At 39.8% G+C, this 25208-nt stretch overlaps 1 protein-coding gene across 7 annotated transcripts in view; it reads left to right on the top strand.

Moving 5' to 3' along the window:
- CACNB2 (calcium voltage-gated channel auxiliary subunit beta 2) overlaps nt 1-25208 on the top strand; it is a 242041-nt gene that overhangs the window by 134832 nt on the left and 82001 nt on the right. The window contains exons 1-2 of one of the 7 annotated variants that reach the window (XM_058830505.1): nt 944-1021; nt 1950-2143. The exons of 5 other annotated variants lie outside the window; for them this stretch is intronic. In XM_058830505.1, coding sequence (XP_058686488.1) covers nt 2111-2143 — 33 coding nt within the window. In that variant the 5' untranslated portion in view covers nt 944-1021; nt 1950-2110. Of the gene's footprint in view, nt 1-896; nt 1022-1949; nt 2144-25208 lie in introns of those variants that run through there. One more of the 7 variants, XM_058830506.1, reaches the window with a different exon arrangement.

Raw genomic sequence — 25208 nt, 5'->3', positions numbered from 1 at the left:
ACACAAGAATGTAAAAAAGAACCAGATTCACAAGTCCCATCACATATAATCAACAGAGGACTAAAGGTGTGTTTTGACAGAGAAAACAGATTGAGAGAAGAATATTGTACTAACTCATTTTAAGAAACTGGCTCTCAGTTTCTTAAGACAAGGTCTACGTAAAATAAGCAAGGGATGATGCAGGGGAAGGAACAGGAAAGATATTTGCAATGTATTCGAACTGCTTCATTTGCTGCTTTTGTTAGGAAAGAGGTCTTGTTCTCTTTCTTTTGTGAAAGAGAAGGAAATTGAGTAGTACAAACTGGTTTTCAATGCTCTATCTTGTCATGAGATGTTGTGTATATTATATTTACTTGATTATAAAGGGGCAAGCATACGCCCACACATTTCCTCCTTAAAAAGTTACATATTCCGTATTTTTTTCTTAGTGTTTATATATAGTTCTGGTTATAGGATATAGTGCTAGCAGCAGTATGAATTGGAAGGAATTGAGAGGACTGAGCTGAGAAGGGATGGGTTTAATAGAGCTGTTTAAAAGCAGTTTTGATTGGAGTTGTGTTACTTGGTGCTGACTGGTGGCCTCTTCCTCAGCTGTAAAGAACAGCCTTTCCCAGAGGGCAATATTTCTGCATGCCAGGTTTACTTTATGCTGTATTCTTAAACCATCTTTAATGGGATTTATTTTTGAGCCATATTTTAATATTAGTTTGGGAATGCAGTTGTTGAATTAGTCTCTGAAGTCTTTGAGTTGTGTTTCATCCTGCTCTGTGGCCTCTTTTACTCTTTCTTGCCTGCTCTGCCTGGACTGGAAGTTGGCCAGGAGCGAGGCTGGTGCTTAGATTCTTCTGTCCGGGTGTGGTATTGCGTGCCGGATCCGCTTCCCGTGCACTGGAGGTATCGGGTCTCACTTTCCCGTTACGAGAGCCATTGTGCTACACAGATAAAGTTACACCGTGTTTACAGAGCAGCCTACAGAGCTATCAGTGCGAGGAAGCAATGAAGCGAGGGAAACATGCAAAAGGTAAAATATTCTGGGCTGCTTGTTTGTTTTTCAGAAGAGATCTTTATGTTTTAAGACCTAGATAGTGAGATAGCCGCGTGGGTTTCTGCAGCACGGTCACAGCAGCGAGGAGTACTCGCGGACCGAGCTCCCCACGGCTCATCCGGTGCTGCCGGCTCGCCCCGGCCCCAGCACTGCCCCCTCACCGGCCCCGGCCCCGGCCCCAGCACTGCCCCCTCACCGGCCCCGGCCCCGGCCCCAGCACTGCCCCCTCACCGGCCCCGGCCCCAGCACTGCCCCCTCACCGGCCGCGGCCCCGGCCCCAGCACTGCCCCCTCACCGGCCCCGGCCCCGGCCCCAGCACTGCCCCCTCACCGGCCCCGGCCCCAGCACTGCCCCCTCACCGGCCCCGGCCCCGGCCCCAGCACTGCCCCCTCACCGGCTCCGGTCCCAGCACTGCCCCCTCACCGGCCCCGGCCCCGGCACTGCCCCCTCACCGGCCCCGGCCCCGGCTGCTGCTTCCGAGCTCTCCCGTCCCAGCCGCGGCTCTGCGGGCCGCACTCGCTCTCTCCCGGCCGCGTTTTCCCCCACACAATTTAGGCGGCGTCGCGCCAGGCAGGGCAGGGCCGGAACGCGGCGCTGCCGACCCCCGCTGCCCGCAGCGCAGGGCACGGCACCGTCCCGTCCTGAACCGCCCCGGCTGGGGCTGCCCGCACCGCCCCGCACCGTTCCGTCCTGTCCCGTTCCATTCCGTTCCGCTCCCGACCCGCCCCTCTACCCGCACCGCCCCATCCCTCAGCCAGCCAGCCCGCACCGACCCGTCCCGTTCCGTTCCGCTGCCCGGCCCGCCCCTCTGCCCGCCCCACACGGCTCCGCACGGGCGCGGGGCTGCCGCCGCCGCCCGCGGAGTTTCGCAGTTTTCCATCCCGCCGGTCCTGCGGCCCTGCAGCAGCCTCCGAGTTCATGCCGGAGAGCCCCGGTGCCTCAGGAGCAGCCCAGGCGTGGGAAGCCTGCCCGGCTGGGACACGGGAGCTGAGGATGCAGTGGAAGATCTGACTTTGGGCGACTGGGCGCTCTGGGCAACTGGTGTCAGACTGTGAAGGAGTAACTATGTACCTTTTTGGCAGTGAGGAGTACGAAGTGGTAAGATATAAACTAGTGATTTTTTATTTTCTTAGTTGTTACTTACTTTTAGTATTCCAGTCTCAGACTTAATTGTGCCTCTTGGAATTTCTGTCACTACCGTTTTTTTTTTCTGTGTTTGAACTTTAGTATTCACCAATTAGATTGTTTTTTAAAAGTGACATTTTTCTTCAAATTCTTCAAGTAGTGAAGTACTATTTGTTAGATAAAATTGAATTTACTTGTCTTGTTTATTGCATTGTGGTGATATTGAAAGTATTTAACTACTGAGTATTATGGGCTATTTGAACTCCGAGTTAAGCAAACCCATGCCTCCAAATAATTCAGAATTTGGCTCATACTTTGTAATGTAAATAGACTACAAGGAGCTTAAGGAGCTGGCCTTAATAGTATGTTTGTGGGGATGTTGCCAAACCATTTATTTTGTACAGTTCAAAGCATGTCATTGTAATGTACTGCAATGTCCATCAAAAGAGCTAGCTTATGAAAACCCAAACACACCCACGTTAAGTTCTGACACTCTTTACGTAAGTATGTGTGTAAAACAATGTTTGAAATAAGATGATGATGTCAGAGAAGACCAGAAGAAAACCACTAGCAGTTGCACGCTTTTGCATGACATTGTTAGCTGACATAAAAGTTTGCAGTTTTACAGCCCGTGGTTCAAGTGCTATGTTGTAAGCAAAATGGATGGATTCTTCCACCCACACACATTTGTGACCGAGTCCAGATCTGGGGCACTTTGGGGAAGAGTTACACAGAAAAATATGTATGAACTCTACCATAGGACATCAAAATAAATTTCATAAGTGCTACATAAGTGCTACTAAAAAGTGCTACATTCTTTGCATATGACTGGCAATTGCAAATGTTTTGTTTTGATTATTGAAGTTGCTCTTTGAAGTATGAAAGGGCCTTTTATGGCAGTCTGGGTTCTACAACAGATTTCTAGGAATTAATTTAGTTTTTTTGGAATTTTTTCCACTCTTTCTTTTCCTTTTTTAAATTCCAACCAGCTATGTTTTAGTGATGCAAGGAATGTAGAAGACATTCAAGAAAATAATTTAAGTGCAGCTATCTGCGCATTGAACTCATTTGTGTATGTGTGACTTGCACAAACTTTCACAAACCAAACTAGGGAGCTGAAAACAACAGTTTTTCCAAAGCAGTAAGCCACAGGGCATTGCAGTGATTATATTATAGAATGCTTACTTGTGTATAAAAATTGTAAAGCAGAAGAGAGTGACAAACTTTGAAGCTTTTATTTATTTATTTTTAATTGGTTGCATTCAGGTATTTGTAAAGGGTTGCAAATTGCAAATTTTAACAGATTTTTGCATTTCACTCTTCATTCAATTGTATCCTATGGAGTTACTTCCTGCTTCATACAGCAGGCAAGTCTGAAATCTTAAAATGTCTTGAAAATAACGTAAATGACTGAAGAATGGTGTTAGAGCTTTGGATTCAAATCTCAGCCTCTTTCCCTGATGCTGTTTCAGCTTCTTAAAAAATATCTAAGTATTCTGTGTCATTGAAAGTAGTTTAATATTTGAGACAACTTTCCCAGGCACACGAGCCATCTTGTTCCGGTCCCATTTCTACAACATAGTTGTGCAAAGTGAAATAGCATCAATAGAAAAAGTAAGAAGGCTACCATGAATTGTGTGGGGTTAAGGTTTTTAATTTCCTTTTTTTTTTTCTTTTGTTCTCTTTGATATTTCTAGAGGTCCCTGAAACTGAAGAGTATGATCTGCTCAAAATGCGTCACTAAGTGCAAACTAAAGTATCATTGGGGTTTTTTCTTTTCAGTTTTTCTTTAGAGCAAGACAGTTCAGGGGAAAATAAGGATGAACTTTTTTGGTATTATTTTGTCAGCCAGACTTACCAAGATGTTTGCTTTACTCAGTGATAAGTAAAATAGATTTGATGGTGTACATAAAGCTTGAAGAACACATTTATTGTTCACTAAAAGCCAAATCAATGTAAAACTTTCTGTCTGTACAGATCTGTTGCTCATGAAGCCATATGCTCTGTATTGTGGAAGAGGCATTTGTTTTATCTTCCCACACAATTACTTGAGTTACTGAAGGACAAAGTGAGTGAAAAGTGACAGTGAAGAATTTCAGGGTTTAATTTTAAGTTTACTTAAGTTTACTATTAATTTAAAGCAATTTTAAATAAGTTTAAGGAATTATAGCTATTCATAAAGTTTGATTTTTATGCTAGGGAGGGGACTACTGATGAAAAGCATCATTAAAGCATGTCTTAAGAGGAATTCAGTAAATCCACCTCTTCAAACTTAATACTTAAGTAGAGTAATAGGGAAGAGAAACTGTATGTGATCATTGTTTGCATTTCATATGCACACACATATGTCCACGTGAGCACACATTTGCAGAAACATGAGTATCTGAAGTGGTATTCTAACTCAGCTGAATTTAATAGAGAAATGCCACAGATTGGTAGTACCAACTTTTGCATCCATTTTGCTTTTTGTTCCTGTGTATAAACAAGCTTGGATTGTTAGCTTACTCTCAGTGCATAGTAAGTCCAGATATGTGACAGCACTGATAATCAATTTTGATACCAGCTCCCACCAACCTCAGTTGACAAAGATAATATTACTTAAGACCCTGTTATCAAAAGCAAAAAACCTAGGGTTTATAACCACTTAATATTAAAAATAAACATGAAGTGTCATGATGCAAGGACAAAAGCTATATTTTTGAAATTATTAATTAAACCAGGTAGCAGTGGTCCTTTCATATTTTCATTAGTATTTTCATAAATGGTCTAACTTGGGATCCACAGTGTCTTTCACATTATATTTTAAAACTTCTTATTAAGCTCTTTATGACTGATGAAATAAACACATAGTATCTTTTTAGACATTCTTTGCCACATACCTGGCAAAGTAGATTTGTTTGACTGTAGAAAGCAATTTAATATCATAAATGCAGGAAACTGTAAAAAGTTGCAGGCCGAGCACCTCATTTGTGGCTGTTACTTGTTTGTTTAAGCCTTTTCCTGTTTGTTTGCAAAATAGACCTCTGGTTAAGGGGAATAAATAAATAAATAAAACAGAATAGGAGTAGTTAATAAAAAACGAAACAGAAAGAGGGAGCTCCTTTTTACAGATGCCTGGTAGATCGTAGTCTGCATTACCCTCCCAGAACAAAAGCATCTAAAACTTACTCCCAGCAGTCTTTTGAGTTCCACATAAGGGATGATGGGACTCCAGCTGGTGCTTGCAAGTTTGGGGGGCTCTCCTGTGCCCCCAAGCTACACTTCCCAGCAGCATGTTTCCCACAGCTGCAGAGCATCTCCCCTTCCTCCCTCAGGTGGGCCTTGCCAGGGCTGATGGGTAGCTCCAGCCACATCCCTGCTGCCTTCCCGGGGCCCTGTTGGAGCTGTGCCAGGGCTGATGGCAGCGAATTGTTCCCAGCTGGGCAAAAGGCAGGACACCTTTAATGTTTTGTCACTCCTTCCCGCCAGCAGTCTCGTCTGGTAGAGACTTTGGGCTTTGTTGTATTAACATGATCCAGCACTGTGATGGTAAGTGTAGGGTTAATTAGGATTTTTTCTGAGAAAAACCTAATCACTGGGAACCTATCATTTTAGCAGAGTAATTCAGAGGCAGCAAGTTTTCTTGGTTATTGGTCATTTAATAAAAATCATCGAATTTTATTCACTCTATTGCATGCAACTTTTAGATTTTTGTGATCAGTTTTTAACTTTCATAAGAAACTCAAAATTTGGCTTTTTTAATCTTTTTTTCTTGGAAAATATGCTTACAAAAAGTGGGAAACTTCTTTATAAGTCCAGTGAATTGCTTGTGATGTCCAGAACATATGTTTTGGTTGCCTTGGAAATCCAGTATTTGGCACTTGTGTTCTCCAGGCAAAAGTTTTGAACTTGTCCATTTAAATTAAATCTTCACTTGAGTTTGCCTGTCTTCTTGAAGGATGGAGCACTTCTTTTGGAATATTAAGTATGATGTTGATAAATGCCAGTTATACTCATGGCTCCTGCCAGGCAGAATTATCTTCCAAAAAAGTATGAAAATCTGCCTGCTAAATTTCTAAAGGAGGGGAATATCTTGGAGCAGTCAGATGTCATTCATCAGGTTTGAGAAGAGTTACTTTTTGACTGTTCTTCATGAATCAGATAGATCCCTTTCTGTGTGTACAGGCATTCTGCTGATAGGGCTAATTTTCAAGGGAAAACCCCACCTATTTTAGAAATATTCTAAGTCCTAAAATCAGTAGGGAGAACACAGTAATGTGTTTACTCTCAGTCATTGCAACTTACCTTATTTCAGAAACTGAGTGAAGGAAGAAAAGGATATTGTTTAAGATCAGAGAGAGTCACTTGTAACTTTTTAACAATGGTAGTTTTCATCATAGTGTGAATTGACATGGGAATGTATCTGAAAATCATAAATCAGAATTGCTTCTTTGGGAACCTCTCTCTTGAATTGCATGTTTATTATTACAAGGATAGTTTGGCAAATTCCCTCTGGTAGAACAGTGTAAAAATTTAACCACAAGATTTTGGAATGACTTTTCCACGTTCACCTTAGTTCAACCTAAGGTAACAGCATCTAATGCTATGTTCAGATAGATAAGTTGTACAACATGTGAGTGTAACTTGAAGTACAGACTTGAATGGCAGTCAAATTAAATTCAGTTTCTGAGGTTTACTTCAGAGCCATAAGTCCATCCTTTGAAAAATCTCTTGACATTTTGATTCTTCAGCTTTAAATTTCAGGAGACACTTGTTTGTTTCTAGTGACAATAGCGCTCAGCTGCAAATATTGTACAACTGCACAAGAAATGGAGTCATTCATGCCTGAAACCCTGTGTTTAGTGAGAAGAACTCTTACGTGGAAGAAACAAGTGCTTATATGTTAAGATAGATGGGCTCACAGTCACAGCTGGATGCAGATTTGTGAAAGTCACCCTTAGCAAGCCTTTTTCCTGTGGATTCTCTGCAGCAGCCAAAGTGTAGAAGCAATACAGTTTTCTTTTCCTAAATTGGAAAAACGAGGGTCATTCTGTATGGCATCATTCCCCATGACTAGCTCAGAGACCTCGCAGCTGTGTTTTAAGCACTGCATATGAGTTTTGGGATTTCCCCAAGGAAAGCCTGGGAGAGCTGCTGGTTTTGATGGTGTAGCAGAAAGGCTCCTGAAACAATTTCAGTCTGGAACAAGGAAACACTGGAGAGAAAAATCTTAAGAAACCCATGCAGAGGAAAGTAATGGTCATTTCTGTGTTACTCCCAAGACACCCATTGTACTTACCAGTTAGTGATTTGCACAACTGTAGTGACCATACTTTTCTCCCCAGAGAAAACCAGTGTTTAATCTAGCGTCCTGCAGTTTATGTGAAGTAGATTTTTTAATAATGATGTTACTGTTTGACCTTCATATAGATCAAATATATTCAATTTCCTTGCTTCCTGTCTTTAATTTGAGTTTCAGTGACTGAGCATGGCGCTTTTTTTATTTTTGAGAATATATTGAAGGTATTTTCAGTGTATCTGATCTTCCCCTACCTCTGCCCCCACAATCTAACACATGAACAGTCAATAAAAAGGTGGGGAACTCTGTGGAGGCCATGGGTGAAGGCACGAGCTGTAGGCCCTGTTATGTATGTGAGTCTGTAAGCAGTGGATCAGCTGCCCCTTGTGTAGAGCTCAGAATTCCTACTTCTTAGTGTAGAGTTCTGGGGAATGTGGGGCTCTGGGAGACTAAACACAAGGTTTCTCCCTTCAGGAAAGAACTTTTAGAAATAGGTATTTCCATCAGAAGATGGGGCAAGTCAATGACTGCAGTTTATCTGGATCCTTTCACACTGGTTTGGTGCTGAGTGGTGTCTAAACATAATGAAGGAAGGGAATGAGCATTTCGCTTAATGTGGAAGAGGATGCTGGTGAGTGCATGATGTTTGAGAAGCAGGTTTGTTCCTGAGGCATGTGTGAGAGGTAGCCCTGTGGAAGTCAAATGGTTTCTGACATTTAGAAACCAACCCCAATGACCAGCTCCGGATGATGAAATAGCAAAGGAGAAGTTTATTTCTGTTTAAGAAGTAGAGTGTAAGAGAATGGAGTGTGAACATTGGCCTGGGTTGGCAGGACCAGTATAGTAGTAGTAGTTCAGCTCACAAATATGAAGAAAAGTAACAGAGTACTTAAAAATCCCACCAAACTGAAGGAGCTCTGAACTTTTCAGCTATTATTCCATTTGTGAGACAGCAGTGGGAAGGAGGGGAGGAAGTCTCTCACAGGACCTGGTTTCTGAGTGTATTGATAGCACTAAGGCCTGATGAAATCTGTAGATTCACCTCTTGGTCTTGGTTTCAGTTTATTTCCATCTGAAGAAAATGGCCATGATGATGACCTACATCCTGGCAATGCACTGACCAGCATCATGCTGTACCAGGCACTTCACCTCAGTGATGTGAATCAGCATTTACTTGGGGAAAAAAATACATATATAAATATACATACATACATATATATATATATACATACATACATATATATATATTAGATCAGGAATACTTGAGTTTTTCTATTCCATATTCATCATTTACTTTACAGGCCTTGATATAAAAAAATGGCTATATTTCAGTGAGGAATTTGAATGAAGCTAATATAGCCATAACAAGTGTTAATGGTAGGAGCAGTAATCTAGGCAGAACAGTACAGAGTTAACAAGCGAGTTCGTTGGGCTTCTCTGATTTATGTAGCTACATATTTAATTCTTTGATTCTTCTGCACACCTTGTGTGTGTATCCAGGCTTTTGGAAATTATTTCCAACTTCCTTCCTCTTATGCCACATATATTCGTAGTTCTTATTTAATTAAATGTCAGGACACCTATGAAGCTAGAGATGTCCTCTGTGTAAAAGATACTAATGGCATGCGGTTTAAATAATCAATTTATAATGCTTGGGGTGGAGCTCTATTTGCAAAAGTTGAGATATTTAGAAGAACGTGGCTTGAATGTCTTTAGTTAAGGAAATGGCACACACGTATGCCGTGCATAAATATGGTACAAAATAAATCCAGATCTCGCAGGACCCCAATATTTCGCCTCTAACAAAAGAGTTACTTTAAAGTTTGTTTTCCAATTAAGTATTTGTGCCATGCATTTTGATGTCTACGTTGTTTAGCCTGTGGATGGATGTAAGGTACAGAAGGGGTGGCAGAAGATGTTTTGTGCGCAAAATGGAAATCGTGACTTCCCTACAGCACATATGGAAAGCTAAAGTCAAGAAGACATGTTCATGCTGTCTGCCATCCGTGCCTGCTCGCCTGGTGCTGCAGACTGCCTGTTTTAGACTCTCTAGTCTGGGTGGCGCAGCTACTGTCCCAGCAATGCTGTGTGAGGTGGTGTCTGGCAGTCTGGGTAGCTTGTTGCTCTCTTGACCTTTGAAAGCTCCAGCAGTTACAACAGCTCAATTAAGAACTCCTAGCCAGCAGGCTGGATATAGTCCAGTGGCATTTTGATAGAAACCTTCCACACAAGGAAACCAAGGACCAAAAAGCCGATTTCAAAATATTTGATATGAAGTTTCTTTGATAGTCTTTTTGGGGCACAAGTCCTTTTTTTTTTTCCTTTGTTTTCCTCTTCTTTTACAGTTGAGTCTGTGTGTTTATATCTGTTTGGGAATATGTTTGGTTTTTTTCCAGTTAAGAAGTAAGATGATTTGTTCTGATGAACAAATTCAGAAGCAGCTGATCAGAGGAAATCTATAAGTTATTTTAACACTGGCTCTCATGAAGGCTATCACAGAGAAAAAATCCATCTATGTCTTTATCGAAGTCATGGACATTTATCGTCATGAAGACGTGTCTTCTCTGAGTTATAAACAAGCTCCAGCAACTGGACTGACTAAATGAAATGCTGTTTGTTTACTTACACTGCATGTTACTTTCCAGATAATTACTTTTCAAAGCTATTTCTTTAAGTAACAATTAAGTATGATAGGAAAAAGATCTCTACATGCCTTTTTATAAAGTATATTTGCCTGAAAGGTAATTAAAAATGTAGTTTTTTCTTCACTGGATGTAATTGAGGATTATTATACGTGCAGAAATGGGCTTTACTAAAACTGACTTTGTGCATATGTGCATCTTCATATGACGCTATGCCTGGAATAGTTTCTATCTGCTTGTGGAGGCAGCTCAGCAGGCTAATTTTTGAGGTTAAATTTCGTACTTCAGAGTTTACTATCCTAAGATGTAGTTACTCTTAGAACTTCCTTACATTTTTATCTGGTGAAGTAGATTGAAAACTAAAACTCTTTGTAAAGTTGCAGAATTTTAATCCATCGAGATTGTCAGACCTCAACTGGACAGGGTTCTGAGCAATCTGCCGTGGCTTTGAATATGGTACAGTTGAGCAGGAGGTTGGACTAGATGTCCTTTCCTCTCTCCAGTCTAAGTCTTTTTCATGATAAGTCAAAACTCAGTCTTAGAAATCTTCATTTTGTCCAGCAGTTGCCCATGATTTAGTACCTGTTAATGAAGGATGCCCAGCATAATTCTGAAATTTAAGGCCTTAAATTTTTAATTCAATCTGATTCTTCTGCTTTCATCTAGATTCCATGTAAGTATGGGGATAATATCTACAAAGTGATAGATGGAGGCATTAGGTTGTTGCTCAAATATAGCCAATTTATCATATGTAACATATTGTGGTTTACCCCATCTATTCAAGAAAGTTGTGTTGTTTCCCTTATTCTAAAATGGAATAATTCATATTGTGTGCTGTAATTCTGTTATTCATTATAGACATCCTGGCAAGAACATGGGTGGCCTTCAGACATGCTTAAGTGAAATCATAAAGTTCCCTTTACAAGACCTTAGTATATACTGTATGTGAAATCTTGATTTTGCTGATGGACATTTCACTTGAACTTGATAGTGAGAAAATGTTTGTTTGTTTGTTTTAAATAACCACTACATACACCTGTTTCCTGATAACTTAAGGTGCTTTGCCTTCTTAGAGTTTTCCTATGCATGCATGAATGTTATTCCCTTCCTGTCCTGCCAGGAACATAGATTTGTAAGGAAAAATGAATAATTCAGTTCAGCAATGTCTTTTTCGTACAAAATAATGTTCTCACCAATTTGGATCCAGAGCTTCAGTGGAATTTGCAGGCAAGAACAATGGTTTGTATGGGACTGTCCTGGTGTGCTGAGGGAGAAAACATAATTCAGCTGATACAATTTCCTGTAGCTGTTTTTGCCTTGTCACCCCAGGAATAAAATTTGAGATATTCCTGTAATCAAATGCCTCCCATCAAATGCATGCATTTAAAAAAAAAAATCCAAACGCTGCAAATTGTGCTGTTTTGCTTAGGGTTATTTTAAATAAACCTGGACATCTGTGTCTGTAAGTGTGGTGGAAGAGATTAGTCCTGCCAGTTACACAATGTGTTTTGTGGATCAGCTTGACTTGTAACAGTTGAAAGTGTTGTCCTTGCACTTCTCTGGTAGATTTTATGACGTGAATGCAATGCTATTCAATTTAAATAAGGTCTGTTTTAGCATAATCAAGAGAAGAAACAAGAAGGAGCTGCTATGGAGATCATAGGCTATGACGATTTTGAAAATTAACAGGAATGAAAAATACTGATGCTTTTTCAAATCCTGAAAAGATCCAGGTCTGCAGACAACTGACAAAACACAAGAGTTTATGAAAGAGCATGCTTGTGTTACTGTGCCAGCTTCAGAAACAAACATTTCCTTTTCTTATGCATGATGAAGGAAACAATAAGCTATGATTCTTTTTTTAAGCATTGTAAACATTAAAAACTTTGAATAGGAAGGGAGATGCTAACTCCCATAACAGATGTGTGAATTATTGCTGATCATAGATGGAATAACTATTACAGAAGGAATAATGGAAGGAGAGCAGTGCAAATCAAGAATGACATTCTGGTTTACTTGAATGAAAGTTTTCAATATTTTGGAATAAGTTTTTCAGCCTAATTGAAATCAGTTAAGAATAAATGTAAAATTAAAAAAAATAATAATGAATAATAAATAGTAAATAATAAAAGGAATAAAGAAGATACAAAATCCCTTTTCTGTCCTCCAAAATGGAGTTTAGCTGGCATAATAGTGAGAGCCAGGAGGATTTCTTAAAGTGTGAGAATCCTGCCTTGAATTTAGTGGTGACTTCTGACTTACCTGAGAGGAGAATCTAGCATTGTGTCTGGACAATCTTTGAGGGGTTTTGAGTACAAATGTATTTTAGTTGTTGTATAGCAGTGCATATACAATCTACTGAATGGGCCACAGCTGTGACCTAGGAGAGGTGATGCGTCTTGGGTTTCTCTAGCATTTTTTAATTTTTGCCTGTCCATGCATACTTTGGGGACTGACTTCATGTAAAGCAGAGTGAACAAAGAGCACCTGTTGAATGTTTGTAAGCAGAAAAAAACAGTTGTGGAATTAGCTTTCTGCCTGTGTACTTCAATTCAGAAGCCTAGAACTGCTGGGTAGTTATTGGCTGACTTTAATGGAAAGCTTCATAGAGTACAGAGGTGATTAAATGTTATAAAAATGTGTATTGTTAAAAATCAACAGAAGGAGGATAATAGCTTACAAACTATCCTTGTCATGTCAGGCATATAAGCCCAAATAACATTGAGGTAATTTGGGGTTTTGGTATTTTATACAGTATTTTTCATCCTTGAAAAGATACTTTCTGCTTTTGTGATCTCTGCTGCTAAACTAGAGAGTGGCAAGAATTAGAAAAAGTTCAGAAATGCTCATTGGCCTGCCATCCATTTCTTACATGCTTGAAATATTCTCTCATATTTCTCTCATACTACCCTGATATTTCTCCTCTTGAAGCTTTGTCCTACTTTGTCATCGTGCTCATCCTCTGGATAATCTGAATGATGCCCATCATCTACCTACCTACTTTTGGCTGCTCCTTGTTCACTCTCTTTATCTTTAGGATTGCCACCCAAATATGAGTTGCTTTCCTAATTAGCACAGCAGAGCTGCAATTTCAAAGCCACCTTTGTCATATTCCTGTCCCTCAGTGGGAATCCAGTAGTGATAGCAGCAGAGGTACAGCTGATACGTTTGGGTGGTAATTCCTCAAAGAGAAACTGATTCCCTTGTAAACTGGAAGAAATATGACTTCTGACTGAGCATAACTGTATGAGCTTAAGGAGAAAATTAATTTATTTCCAAACAATGGATCAGAGAGGAAAAAGCAGGCTCTAGCCAGTGCAGTTCCTGAAGAAAAAAAATTGCCGGGGATGACATAGGCTTGTTTGTATTTCTTTGATGAGAGTTAGCACAACATACTTTGAGACCATAAGACTTGCAGGTTGGAGTTTCTATTCTTGTGTATTTCATCACTGCAGGTGCTGGAGACTCATTTGTAACCAGAAACTTGCTAGGGTTATGTTGGAAGAAATCTCTTCACCTGAGGGATTTTTCAAAGTTGATGGATCGGTAGCATATTAATAATGTTGTTTTACAACAAAGTGAGATACTGCTTGTCTTAAATTTTTTGAACGAGTTGACTGTTGCATAGAAAATCCAAAAATGAAGGTTTGCCTAAAGTGTATGCTGTCTCTTTTTTGAGAAGAATTCTATTATATTTCTAGTAGCAGATTCCTTTGAAATCCCAAACTCCTGACTCTTGTATCAAAAGTAGTGCAGGCGCTGTACTGCATCAGGGAGATGATCACAGCATTCATCAGAACATAGCTGCTTTACTGTGACTAGTTTTGGTGCCCCAACAGAAAGATGCAGATAAATCAGAGAGGATTTAGTGAATACCTGCCAGGATGGTTGCAGCTGGATCACTTGACTTGCAGATATGGCCTGAGGGAATGGGGCTTGCACAGCCTGAAGTCGAGATCCCTCAGCATCTTCAAGGAGGTTATCAACAGCAAGGAGCTGGGCTCCTCAGAGGTGTTTGTGGCAGGACAGTCGAACATGTATTTTCTGCCAGTATTCAGTATTGCAACAATAGATGAAAGAACAACCAGTGGTCCAAAATTTGGTGTATCCTCTAGAAGAGGAAATGGCTCAGTGAGGGATATGATGTAATGTGCTCTCCTGACCTAAGCAAAGTCTGCTCTGAATAAGAAAGAATGTTCCTGATGTTTCTCCTATGTCTGAAAAACAGAAAATGATCGGTCTTCCAGGCTGCAATAATTTTAGAAATCTGAATGCAGTTGTTGTCCTGGAAAGTATCTGTTGTATTTTGCTAACCTTTGAATGTCCCAGAACACAAAAAATATTCCAACATTGAATTATAAAAATTCAACACACCATTTGCTGCTGTTATGATTTCCTTGAGTTTTTCTTTTGCAACTCATTTATATTTTGTTTCTTTTCTGGTTAGAATCTAATCATTATCACCATCTTCTGCAGCAAGCACATTTGTTTCCATGTTGCCTAAAACATACTCTGCCCTTTTAACCGTTCCATCTTCATTTAAGCAATCTTATTTCTAGTGTTAGCTAGAGTTAACTTAGTTAACTTAGTACAAGTTCTTTTTTATCTATGAGAAAATACATTTAGGTTTATTCAATATTGTATATTACATACTTATTAGATGGTTTCCTAAACCTTTTACTATTTTTTGTTGTAAACAAGTATTGTATATACTCTTCATATTCTTGCATCACTTCGCAGATGAAAACCAGGGACAATAACATACAGAGGCTTCAGTTTTATTTCTTAGAAAAGAGATGGGGGTAAGTGGTCTAAAAATGCGCAGACTCAGCATCACAAACTGTCTCACTCTCCTTCTTTCAAAGGACAGTGGGTGGAGCTGTGCAAGCAGTGACAGCCGTGTAGATTGGGATGGGAGAATCAGGCTTGTAGTGGTTCCTGTACCCTCATTCACTCTGTGTGGATGCTCTAGGTGAGGTGGCTTTTAGAGACAAATCTAAATGAGCCAATGGATGTGAACAGTCGGCATCATGCAATCTATACATTAACTGATGTATTTTGGTTTAGAACAAAAACTGTAAAAATACATGCTGGAGAAAGGGAAATTTTCAAGATTATTTTGATAGGTGATAAGAGAGACAAAAGGCCTTTCCAGTGATATTTTCATTCATGTAAAATATTGCAGACTGTTGTATTCTTGAAATCAAATGACAGTAATTGTAATGTGTAAATAGTGAAAAAGGAGCCTCATCCTCGTGGTGAAATCCCAAGTAGTTTGTTTTGCTTTATGCTAGACCTGGTGGATAGGTAATGGGTATAAAGAGACAGTCCTGGTATTTTTCAAGAAGTCTATGAAAATGAAGACGGAAGCAAAGGACTAACACCTGAAACCCCAAGGACTCATGTGACTTTGATACTCTTGGAAGCTGGGCTTAGATTCAGCTCACTGATGAAAGATGTGTGTGTATTTTGTCATGTTTATATCCTGAAATAAATTATGCCAGGCAGTACAAAACTGCTTACTTGGTGTTTCTGGCGGTATCAAAGAGAGGAAGGCTGCAAATGTTTCAAGAGTCCTTGTGTCTACAAGAGATACCTGGGCTGAGTCACAAATGAACCTCTGTTTTAAGGGCTTGAGGTTTCAATGAGCCTGAGTGAGGGAAATCTAATTAATTCCTTAGACTTCACATGCACAGTTTAACAAAGGGGTTGAAAAGAAAACCTCTCCTAATCTAGGGGGTGAGCAAATGGCATTGTTCTATGTCATGATGGTCATCAAATGTTATTAACAAGAGACCATGACTAGAAAATCAAAATTTCAGTAGCCGATGATCTGGAAAATAAACTTACCAGTAGACAATTTGTGTATGACAGTGGTTTCTTCAGATTGTATGATTGTCAGACTAACTCATTAAGAGATGGCAAAAAAGATAGTTATTTAAAGACAAAAACTGTATTTATGGTATAAAAATGAAAGATAGCAAGCAAAAATATGCATAAAAGCAGTTGTTACCTTTGAAAAATGACAGAGTTGAAGTGCTGGAACCTGAAGTTGTCATTGGCACAGTTGAGAGCCCCTTAGTAAGGGCTAAGGGACAAACAAATAAAGCAGATACCGTGGAAATCTTCTGTAGAGCACTCAGCTAGGATGGTGACACTGATTAATTGTTTTTTAAGGAATTAAGGGATAGTTCTAAATTATCCATCCTTGTCGTTATGGGGGACTTGAACTTGCCAAGTGTTAACTGGGATCACTACAAAGCTAAAACAGGTTCAGAAGACTCCTAAAACATCTGGATGATAACTTCATGGTACAGGTGCTAAGGGAGCAGGCTGGGAAAGATGCCCTCCTTGATTTGATGCTTGCTAATGAGAAGATCTTGTGAAGTGGTAGTTGGTGGCCTTTTTGGTGACAGAGACCATGAAGCAGTTGAGTTCAAAATCTCTGGTGACTGGAGGAAAACTGCCAGCAAAGCTTCAACCCTAGATATGAGGAGACCAGACCTCAGGCTGCTCAGGGAACTGGCAAATAAGGTTCCCTGGGAAAACACTGCTGAAGATATTGGGGTCCATCAGTGCTGGTTGCTGTTTTGGTACTACCTCCTAAGGGCACAGGAGTGGGCAATTTCAGAATGCCAGAGGTCCAGAAAGCAAGGCAGATGGCTGGCTTGGCTGAGTTCTGGAGCTAAGGCAAAAAAAGCAAGTGGAAGAAAGGTCAGGTGACATGGGATGATTACAGACACGGTGCTCACCGCTGTAAGGAGAAAATGCGTGCAGCTGAAGCTCAGTTAGGGTTGAAGCTACCCACTACTTTGGGGGACAATAAAAAGTGTTTTTAAAGAGGCAATCCAGTAATAACTTTGACCCATTACTTGATGGGTATGGTCATTTCACAAATAGGGACATAAGAAAAGCACGGATGTTTAATGCTTTCTTTGCTTCAACATTGATGATGGGCTTTGAGGGTCCTAGAGCCCTAAGGATGCATGGACTATGACCGTGAGAATGATAAACTCCCAGTTAGCTCCAAATTTGTGCAGGATTTGCTGCCTGTCAGTCTGTGGGGCTTGATGAGATTCATCCAAGAGTCCTTGAAGAGCTGGCTGATGTCATTCATTGCAAGACCTCTCACAATGATTTTTGAACTGTCTTGGTGATCTGGAGAGGTCTCAGTTGACTGGAAACTGGAAAATGCCCTAGTTTTCAAGAAGGGCAAGAGGGATGACTGAAAATTACAGGCCTGTCAGTCTCACTTCAGTGACTGGTAAAATTATGGTGAATGTTGTCCTGGGAACTACTGAAAACTGCGTGAAAGACAACGCATTGTTGGTCATAGCCAGAGCACTTCTTGAGGGGAAGGTCCTGCTTGACAGACTTATTTTCCTTTTAAAACAATGTAATCCACCCAGTTGATCAAGGGGAACCAGTTGATGGAATTTTTTTGGATTTGAGTAAAGCTTTCAATGCTGTCTCTCATAGTGTCCTTCTGCACAAGATGTCCAACTCACAGCTGGATAAACACATCATGTGATGTGTTTCACATCACATGTGATGTGATGTAGCTCACAGGTCAGGCACAAAGGGTTACAGTGAATGGGGTGACCTCAGACTGGGGATCTGAGGGATTCTGAGGTTTTACAGTTTTACATCTTAGAAGCAGTTCTCTTCAACATCTTCATAAATGACTTGGACACAGGACAGACCAATATACTGAATAAGTTTGGTGATGACACTAAATTGGGATGAGCTGTTTGCTCCCTTGAAGGCAGAGATGTCCCACAGAGAGATGTTGATAAATCAGAGGACTGAGAAATCACCAACCACATGAGGCTCAACAAGAGAAGGTGCCGGATTCTGCACCTGGGATGGGGCAGCTGTGGATGTACAGACAGACTGGGGAATGAGAGGCTGGAGAGCAGTGCCATGGAAAGGGACCTGGGGGTTCTGGCCCATGGCAAGTTGGATATGAGCCAGCAGTGCCCTGGCAGCCAGGAGGGCCAGCCCTGTCCTGAGGGGCATCAGGCCCACCATGGCCAGCCAGGGGATTGTCCTGCTCTGCTCTGCACTGCGGTGGCCTCATCTCGAGTGCTGGGAGCAGTTCTGGGTGCCACATATAAAAAAGATATTAAACTGTTGGAGAGCTTCCAAAGGAGGGCAGCAAAGATGGTGAAGGGTCTGGAGGGGAAGCTGTATGAGGAGCAGCTGAAGTCACTTGGTCTGTTCAGCTGGGAGGACATTGAGGGGAGACCTCATTGCAATTACAATTACAATTTCCTTGTGAGAGGAAGCAGAGGGGCAGAAACTGATCTTTTCTCTGTCATGCCTAGTGTCAGGACCCAAGGGAATAACCTGAAGCTGAGTCAGGGGAAGTTTATGCTGGATAGCGGGAAAAGCTTCTTCACCCAGAGGGTGGATGGGCACTGGAACAGCTTCCCAAGGAAGTAGTCACAGCATCAAGCCTGACAGAGTTGAAGAGTTTGGAAAATGCTCACAAATAAATGGTGTGATTCTTGGGGATGGTCCCCTGCAGGACCAGGAGTTGGACTTGATGATCCTTGTGGGTCCCTTTCAACCCAGGATGTTTTATGATTCTGTGAAATAGTAAAATACATGAGAGTTCCTTGTATATGCTTAACATCACCATTTTTAATAAGGTAAAAAACAAGAAAGAAAACCCCCAAACCTTCAATTTTTTTATCTGGAGTAGGTTAAAATGATAGATTTGAAAACCACGTAGGGCCTGTATGTATGGAGATAAAAGATAAAATTCAAGGAAAATAGGGGTTTTTTTTTCCGTCAGAATTCTCCACTGGTAACAGAATTTCATGTTGAATTTTCAAGGAAGCTATTTTTAAGTATGCAGAAAATCTTAATGACTTGAACCAAAATCCCAGATAAAAATACACTGACGATCTGGAACACAGAATCTAAATTGGCACTTTTAACTGAGCTGAGACAAATTGGGATGATGGTTGCCATGCTTTCCTGCAAATTCTTTCCTTTTCTAGCTTTCTGTTTTCTTGTTGACATCCCAGATGTGTTTTCCATTTTCCTCTTTTTTACTGTCCACTTTTAATTTCGTGGCTGACCCAATCTTTGTCTTTCTGTCTGTGCTCTTGTATCAACACATAGTATTTTATATAGTCTAAATTTTTTTTCCTGAGTTGTCTTTCTGCAATTTAAAATCCTTCCTTCGTCGTATTTGCTGCTTAATAATAAATACAGTCAAAAATTATATTTCCATTTTTTCCTTAAAACCTTTAATTTTAAGTCCCTTCTGGCCCAGTAAATAGCACCATTGGTCAACTTGTTACTAGTAAGTCAGATTTACCTTTCCCTAAGGTCTTAAACATACAATCAAGTTACCAGAGTTTTCAAAAGTTACCACGAGTCAATCAAAATGTATTAATATCCATGTGTGTGCTGACAGTCTGAGACAGAAGTGAGATGATTTAGGTTCATGCTGCTTGCAATCATTTCCATGGTGTATTTTTCTTCCTTTGACACCTGTCTCCAAGTCATTCCACTGGCAACATCTTAGTTCTGTCATTGCTCTGACTTTATAGCTCAGAATCATTAATAGTTTAGTACCATTCTCTAGAGCAAATTAATTGTCTCAAAACATCAAATTTCATTAATTTTCCTTTAATTTGAGGGATTCTTTCTGTTTCATTTTTTAAAGGTCTCAATTGTGTGATTATATTATTGATAAAGCTTTTTTTAAAAATTAGTTTGGAGACCACCTTCTATTTCTGTCATTGCCCTCTTCCTCAAAAACCCTTTCTCTTATTTCATAAATGTGAGAATCCATCTGCCAGAATACACAGAGCTATCAGATTATCCTCCTTCAGAGGCTTTCACAAAACTAATCTCTGCCATAATACATATATGAAACTTACTTAAAGAACAACCCACTGTGGTTATGCAAGGGATGAGTCATAATGCCGGTATCGAATATTTAAACATGCTTTATTTTCATTTGCATTGCTACCTTGATCCCTTTGTTACACCTTTGTTGTTTTTTTCTGTCCATATTCTCTCAGCCTTTAGATTGCAAGCTCTTTTAGGCAGTGTTTGTCATTCACTTTGTGACTATGCAGTGCCAAGCACAATATGATCTCAAGGAGTTTTCCATCTTAAACCTTTTTTTTTAAAAAAGAACAGGTAAACTAACACACCAGAGTATCTGACAGATTTGGGAAAAGTTTAGCTCTGACTATGAGGGCTCTATTTGTTTGCTAACTAGGTTGAGCTCTGCAGCTGCCTTTTTGCATATTTTCAAAGATTTTCCGAGGAGTCTCCTTGAAAAGACCATCATTCCTCTAAAAATACCTACCTATTCCACTTTTTCTTAGTGAAACAACATAGAAGCAAACATTTAGGCTAATATCATGAAATGTGAGTGCAAATGTGTGGGTTTTCTTGGTGTGGGGCGGTTATTTTGGTTTTGTTGTTTTGATTTTTCCTGATAAAATACCAGGTACAGCTGTTTACCTGGTTCCTGAATGCCAAAATCTTCTGCAAACCTAAGAACTGTTTTAAAAAACTCTGCTTTCAGGCCGCTGTCGATTGGATTAGTGCCTTGCAAACCTGTTAATGGCGAGCTGGATGCAGCGATCAAGCTTGCCAAAGTCATATTAAGGGTAAAGAGAAGAATGATTTCCTATATAATCTCCTTTTTAATCACATTGCCACCCAAAAGCTCCCAGCTGTTCTGAAATTTCAGTCCTGCGATTTGAGCATCCCCCATGGCTGTAGATACCATAGCAATGCCACATTAGCAGTAAAGAACAACAAAAACATTGTAATCAACATTCAGTTTGGTTTTTAAATGCAAGCATAGCAGAGTGTTTCAATGCCTACTTCAATGCCAGTAGGAGCTGGTAGCCCTCCTTGGATAGTAATTGTCTATTTACATGTAAATTTTGTGGCACTGCACTGCAGGATGCATGCCAAGAACCAGGGAAGACATCAGGAGTAGACTTTGCCAGGTTGTGAAGCATCCCTGATCCATACACAAGGAAGTAACAATTCCTGTTTGATAGTGCCTTAATGAAAACATGGACTCTCCTTTTTCCTTTGCTAAAAGGTATTTCTGCAGTTTTTCAGACACTTCAAACATACCTTGCAAAAAATTAATTGAATTAAATTTGGTCTTTCTAAAAATTCTACCCTCAAATAATTAACATTTATATAATATTATGGAGCATTCTCAGAGCAGTGTTTATGTGTTTTCTTCAATGTAATTCAAAAGAATGACCTTAGACATCAGGAGAAAACTTCATAGATAAGAAATTTTTACGTTCACCATCTGTGGTCCCTCTGCCAAACTGAGGTCCCCTCTACTCATGCTGCATTTGTAAGAGAGCTTCTGACTTCTGACTCTAGCTTATGTTTTTCAGGTTGATCAGTTTAGGCTGAAACAACAATCTATATTCCCTGGTCAGCAGCTTTACTTCATACTAAACTTTGACTTTTCACATTTTGCCTTTGTTCTGAATCAATTTTAAAATATTTTAAGAGAAATTAACATTTTGTGGAAATAACTCTTTTTCTGTACTGTAGTTCATAGCAAACAAGGAGTTGCACATCACAAGGACATAATATACTACCTGAAGTCATGGGATTTGTGGGATGTGTGATGCCATTCTTATGACTGCCACAGGATAAGAACATAAGCAGTTAACAATATCTCTTTATAAATTCTGAATATTGAAGTGATTTGTTCCTCTTATTGGCACAGTGAGGCCTGAGCTTTCCATGTTCAAAGTATAAATTAAATGAAGACAAAGGCATTTCTCCTTTTAGATTTAAAAGTTTCATTAGCATCAAGTGAATGAAAAAATGAAAAATATATCTCAGAGAAGACCCTATTTGTGACATCCACTGCTATAAATTAAAGGTTTTATATATGTGTGCAGTCACATGCATTTTTTTATCCTTAGTAAAATCTTAATTCATGTTTGCGTGCTGCTTCATGCCTTCATATAATAAATAATAATGTGAAAATTCTTTACTTGAAGGAACTTGATTGATCTTTCTAAGAAGATAATTATTTGAGAATTTTCAGTAATCTGGAAAATTATCTGTTCTAATGATATTTAATTCGTAACTGGATTACCCTGTTGAAGTTAGTCATGGTACTCAGATTGGGTTTTTTCTTTAAGGGAAAAACACAGTGTAAAGGCCACGACTGAATTGGTGAGAGTAATGATGGCTGTGTTAACCCAGTGAAAATTTAGCAGTCAAAATCTCTACATAAGCTCCAAGTGTACTGACCAAAGCTAAGCACGGGTACAGAAAACTAACAAGAAAATTAAGAGATCTAGAGGCACTACCAAATTTACCCAAATAGTTTCTACCTGCAAGTAAACAGAAATAATAAGAAAACATGTTTTACTTGAGGGACCCAGACTCCTAAAGATGATGCTCTTCTGCAGTACTAGAAAAATTACACATTTATGGTCTTGAAGGAAAAGGAGCTCAAATATGATCACATATGACGACTAGCGGTGTGAAAAGTATGAGTTTGCACTGTAAGAATAGCTCATAGAAGCTACTCTAATATAGTAAGTGGTAAGATAATTGGAAAATATTTGTCAAGCATGTTATTAAAATAGGGATTTATTTTTCAAAAAAACTGGGCATGTAAACCTGCAAAGTAAGGAATAAAATAAAAATAAATAGATGGAGTAATTATTAACATGAATTATCTCAATTTTATTAGACAGTTTCCCATGAAAGATGAGGAATTGGGGGCTGCAGTAACATATATTACATACAGATATTACTGCTGCTCTTCCATATTGCAATGGAAGGAGATGGAGACATGAAGAATTTCAAAGACTGCATTTCAGAAGCTCTTGGGAAAAGATTTTTACTGTTTCCCAGAGTAACTTAAAAAAACGTCTGTTACCCAGGGAGGAAGTGTAGTTTCCTTGGTTGTCGTGAATGGAAAATGCAGATCCATTTGCCATGTTTTTTTGTTTGTTTTTTTTTTTAAGTAATCAAGGTATTTCTATTATAGTTTCATCATAGTTTTTGTAGAGGTTTAATTTTTTATCATCTTAATGTGATTGAATGCATTCTTAGCTTATATAAAAATACTCAGAAGTTTACCCAATTAATTAAATGTAATGGTATGTTCCTCCTATTCCTGTATTATCCAGCTGTGAGGTTTTTTTCCATATTCAAAAAAGCAAAGAAGCTTCCAGCCTTCCCTTTCCACAGAGAATTTACATGACCATGGCTGTACCACAGGGAAAATAAATGTAATACTGAGTTTGAGTCATGCAATTTGTCAATGTAATTAAAATAAAGGGAATCACTTTGCATTTTGGATGTTTGTTGGGACTGTGGCCAGCATAACACATGACAAGCACTGTAAATGATCTGTGTGGCCAGGAAGATGAAATTCAAATTTTAGCAATTCTAGCCTGACACAAAGGGCATTTTGCCCCCTTAGGGGAGATAGGAATTATGTTTCTGTGCTTCATGATTTTTTTTATAGGGTGAAGACTGGTTAGGTCGCATCCCTGTTGGACAGCAGCATGAAGGACAGTAAAAGTGATGCTATGCCATTTGGTCAGTGTCAAATATTGTATGTTCACCATAGAAGTGCTGTAGGAAGCAAACACCCCACACTGTCCTATGATCTCCTGTCAGGCTTAATGACAGCTTTGTTTGTTTTCCTCTTAAAGGCAGAGTTGCTTTGGGGTTGGTTTATGGCACCATTCCTCATGGCAGCAGAGTGGCACCAAGGAGCTGCAGTGGTGGTGGGGAAGGGTTTGGATGGGCCCTTTCCAAGGAGGATTGAGTGTTGAGGGACTGCAGAGGGTCCTGGGGGCTGGGTCTCTGGGGGAGCTCATCACAGTCTCAGCTTTCATTAGTGCTATGATAACATCAGTGGTTTTGTCCACAGGCAGCTGGTGTGTCAGCCATAACTAGATTTAAACGCTTCACTAACCTTCTGCTTGTTGATGCTCATCTTTTCCCACTATGTCCATTGGCAGCTGCATCAGAAATTGTGGCAAAGGGAAATTTTAAAGAACAGCAAAGTTTGACAGGCTTTGGGGAGGATATTTTCTTTACAGACAAGATACTTTAAAAAATACAATAAAATTTAAGTGTACTTTACTTTGATTTCTGCTCTTATTGCTCTAGCTCAGGAAACATTTTAGTTTTGAACAATCACCATAACTTAGCAGATGTATCTGAACTCCTGAAAAGCAAAATATTCCTTGGAGAATAATTTTCTTTTTGTCAGTTCGAAGACAGATTATTAAATTCTTATTAAATGCTGTAAGTATTATGGGCTTCAGGAAAGAAAATGTAAAAGATTTGTAAAGTTAAAAAGTAGCTTTATTTAGAACTGTGAGTTTAGTGACAACTGTTGTTTGCTCTAACAATGATGAAATGTAGGCTGCTGCATCACTTGTGATGGGCAATTTGATTGTTATACAGACATAAATCATGGCAGGATTCGATCATTCCTGGGATATGCTGACATTCTGCAGCTTGTGCATAACCACTGTTCTCAGCTGTAGTCTCTATTCGCTGTTTTTCTTGTAATTCTGAATTGATATCAAAGGTGGGCACTGCAGTCATCTACAGTGATCTTTTTCACCTGGATTGTTGTATGTCCATCAGTAAACTGTAAATGCTCTAGGGAAACCTGCCTTGGCTTGTCACTCCCATGTCAGTTTATTAGAGTAGAGGATGATTCTGAAAAGCAGAATAGTGAAATGTAAGGTTTTGTTTGGCTTTTGTCGTATTAGGATCTAATATTTATGTGTCATGTGGTATGTTGCAGTTATTCTTTGCTCCTTTCCTCTGCTAATGTCAGAAAAAATAGACGCAGTAACCACGGGGTTAAATTCCCACTCAACAGGCATATTTTTGGTTTCTGTAAGGGAGCTGTGAGTGGAGCTCAGTGCTTTGCAGCGGAGGGCAGCACTCTGGGACAAGAAGCAAGCATCCAAGGGAAATGTGGCTGGCAGCAGACATCCATGACGGGAACGAGACACTGTACCAGCTCTTCCAGTTTCACAGGGACCTCGCGTTTTCCAGCTGTTTACCCTTGAGATGTAAAATGGCAATTTGGCATAGGCTAACAGCC

This window comes from Poecile atricapillus, chromosome 2, assembly GCF_030490865.1.
Source record: "Poecile atricapillus isolate bPoeAtr1 chromosome 2, bPoeAtr1.hap1, whole genome shotgun sequence".
In the NCBI taxonomy this organism is placed as follows: domain Eukaryota; kingdom Metazoa; phylum Chordata; class Aves; order Passeriformes; family Paridae; genus Poecile; species Poecile atricapillus.
This window is presented reverse-complemented; position numbering and strand designations above follow the sequence as displayed.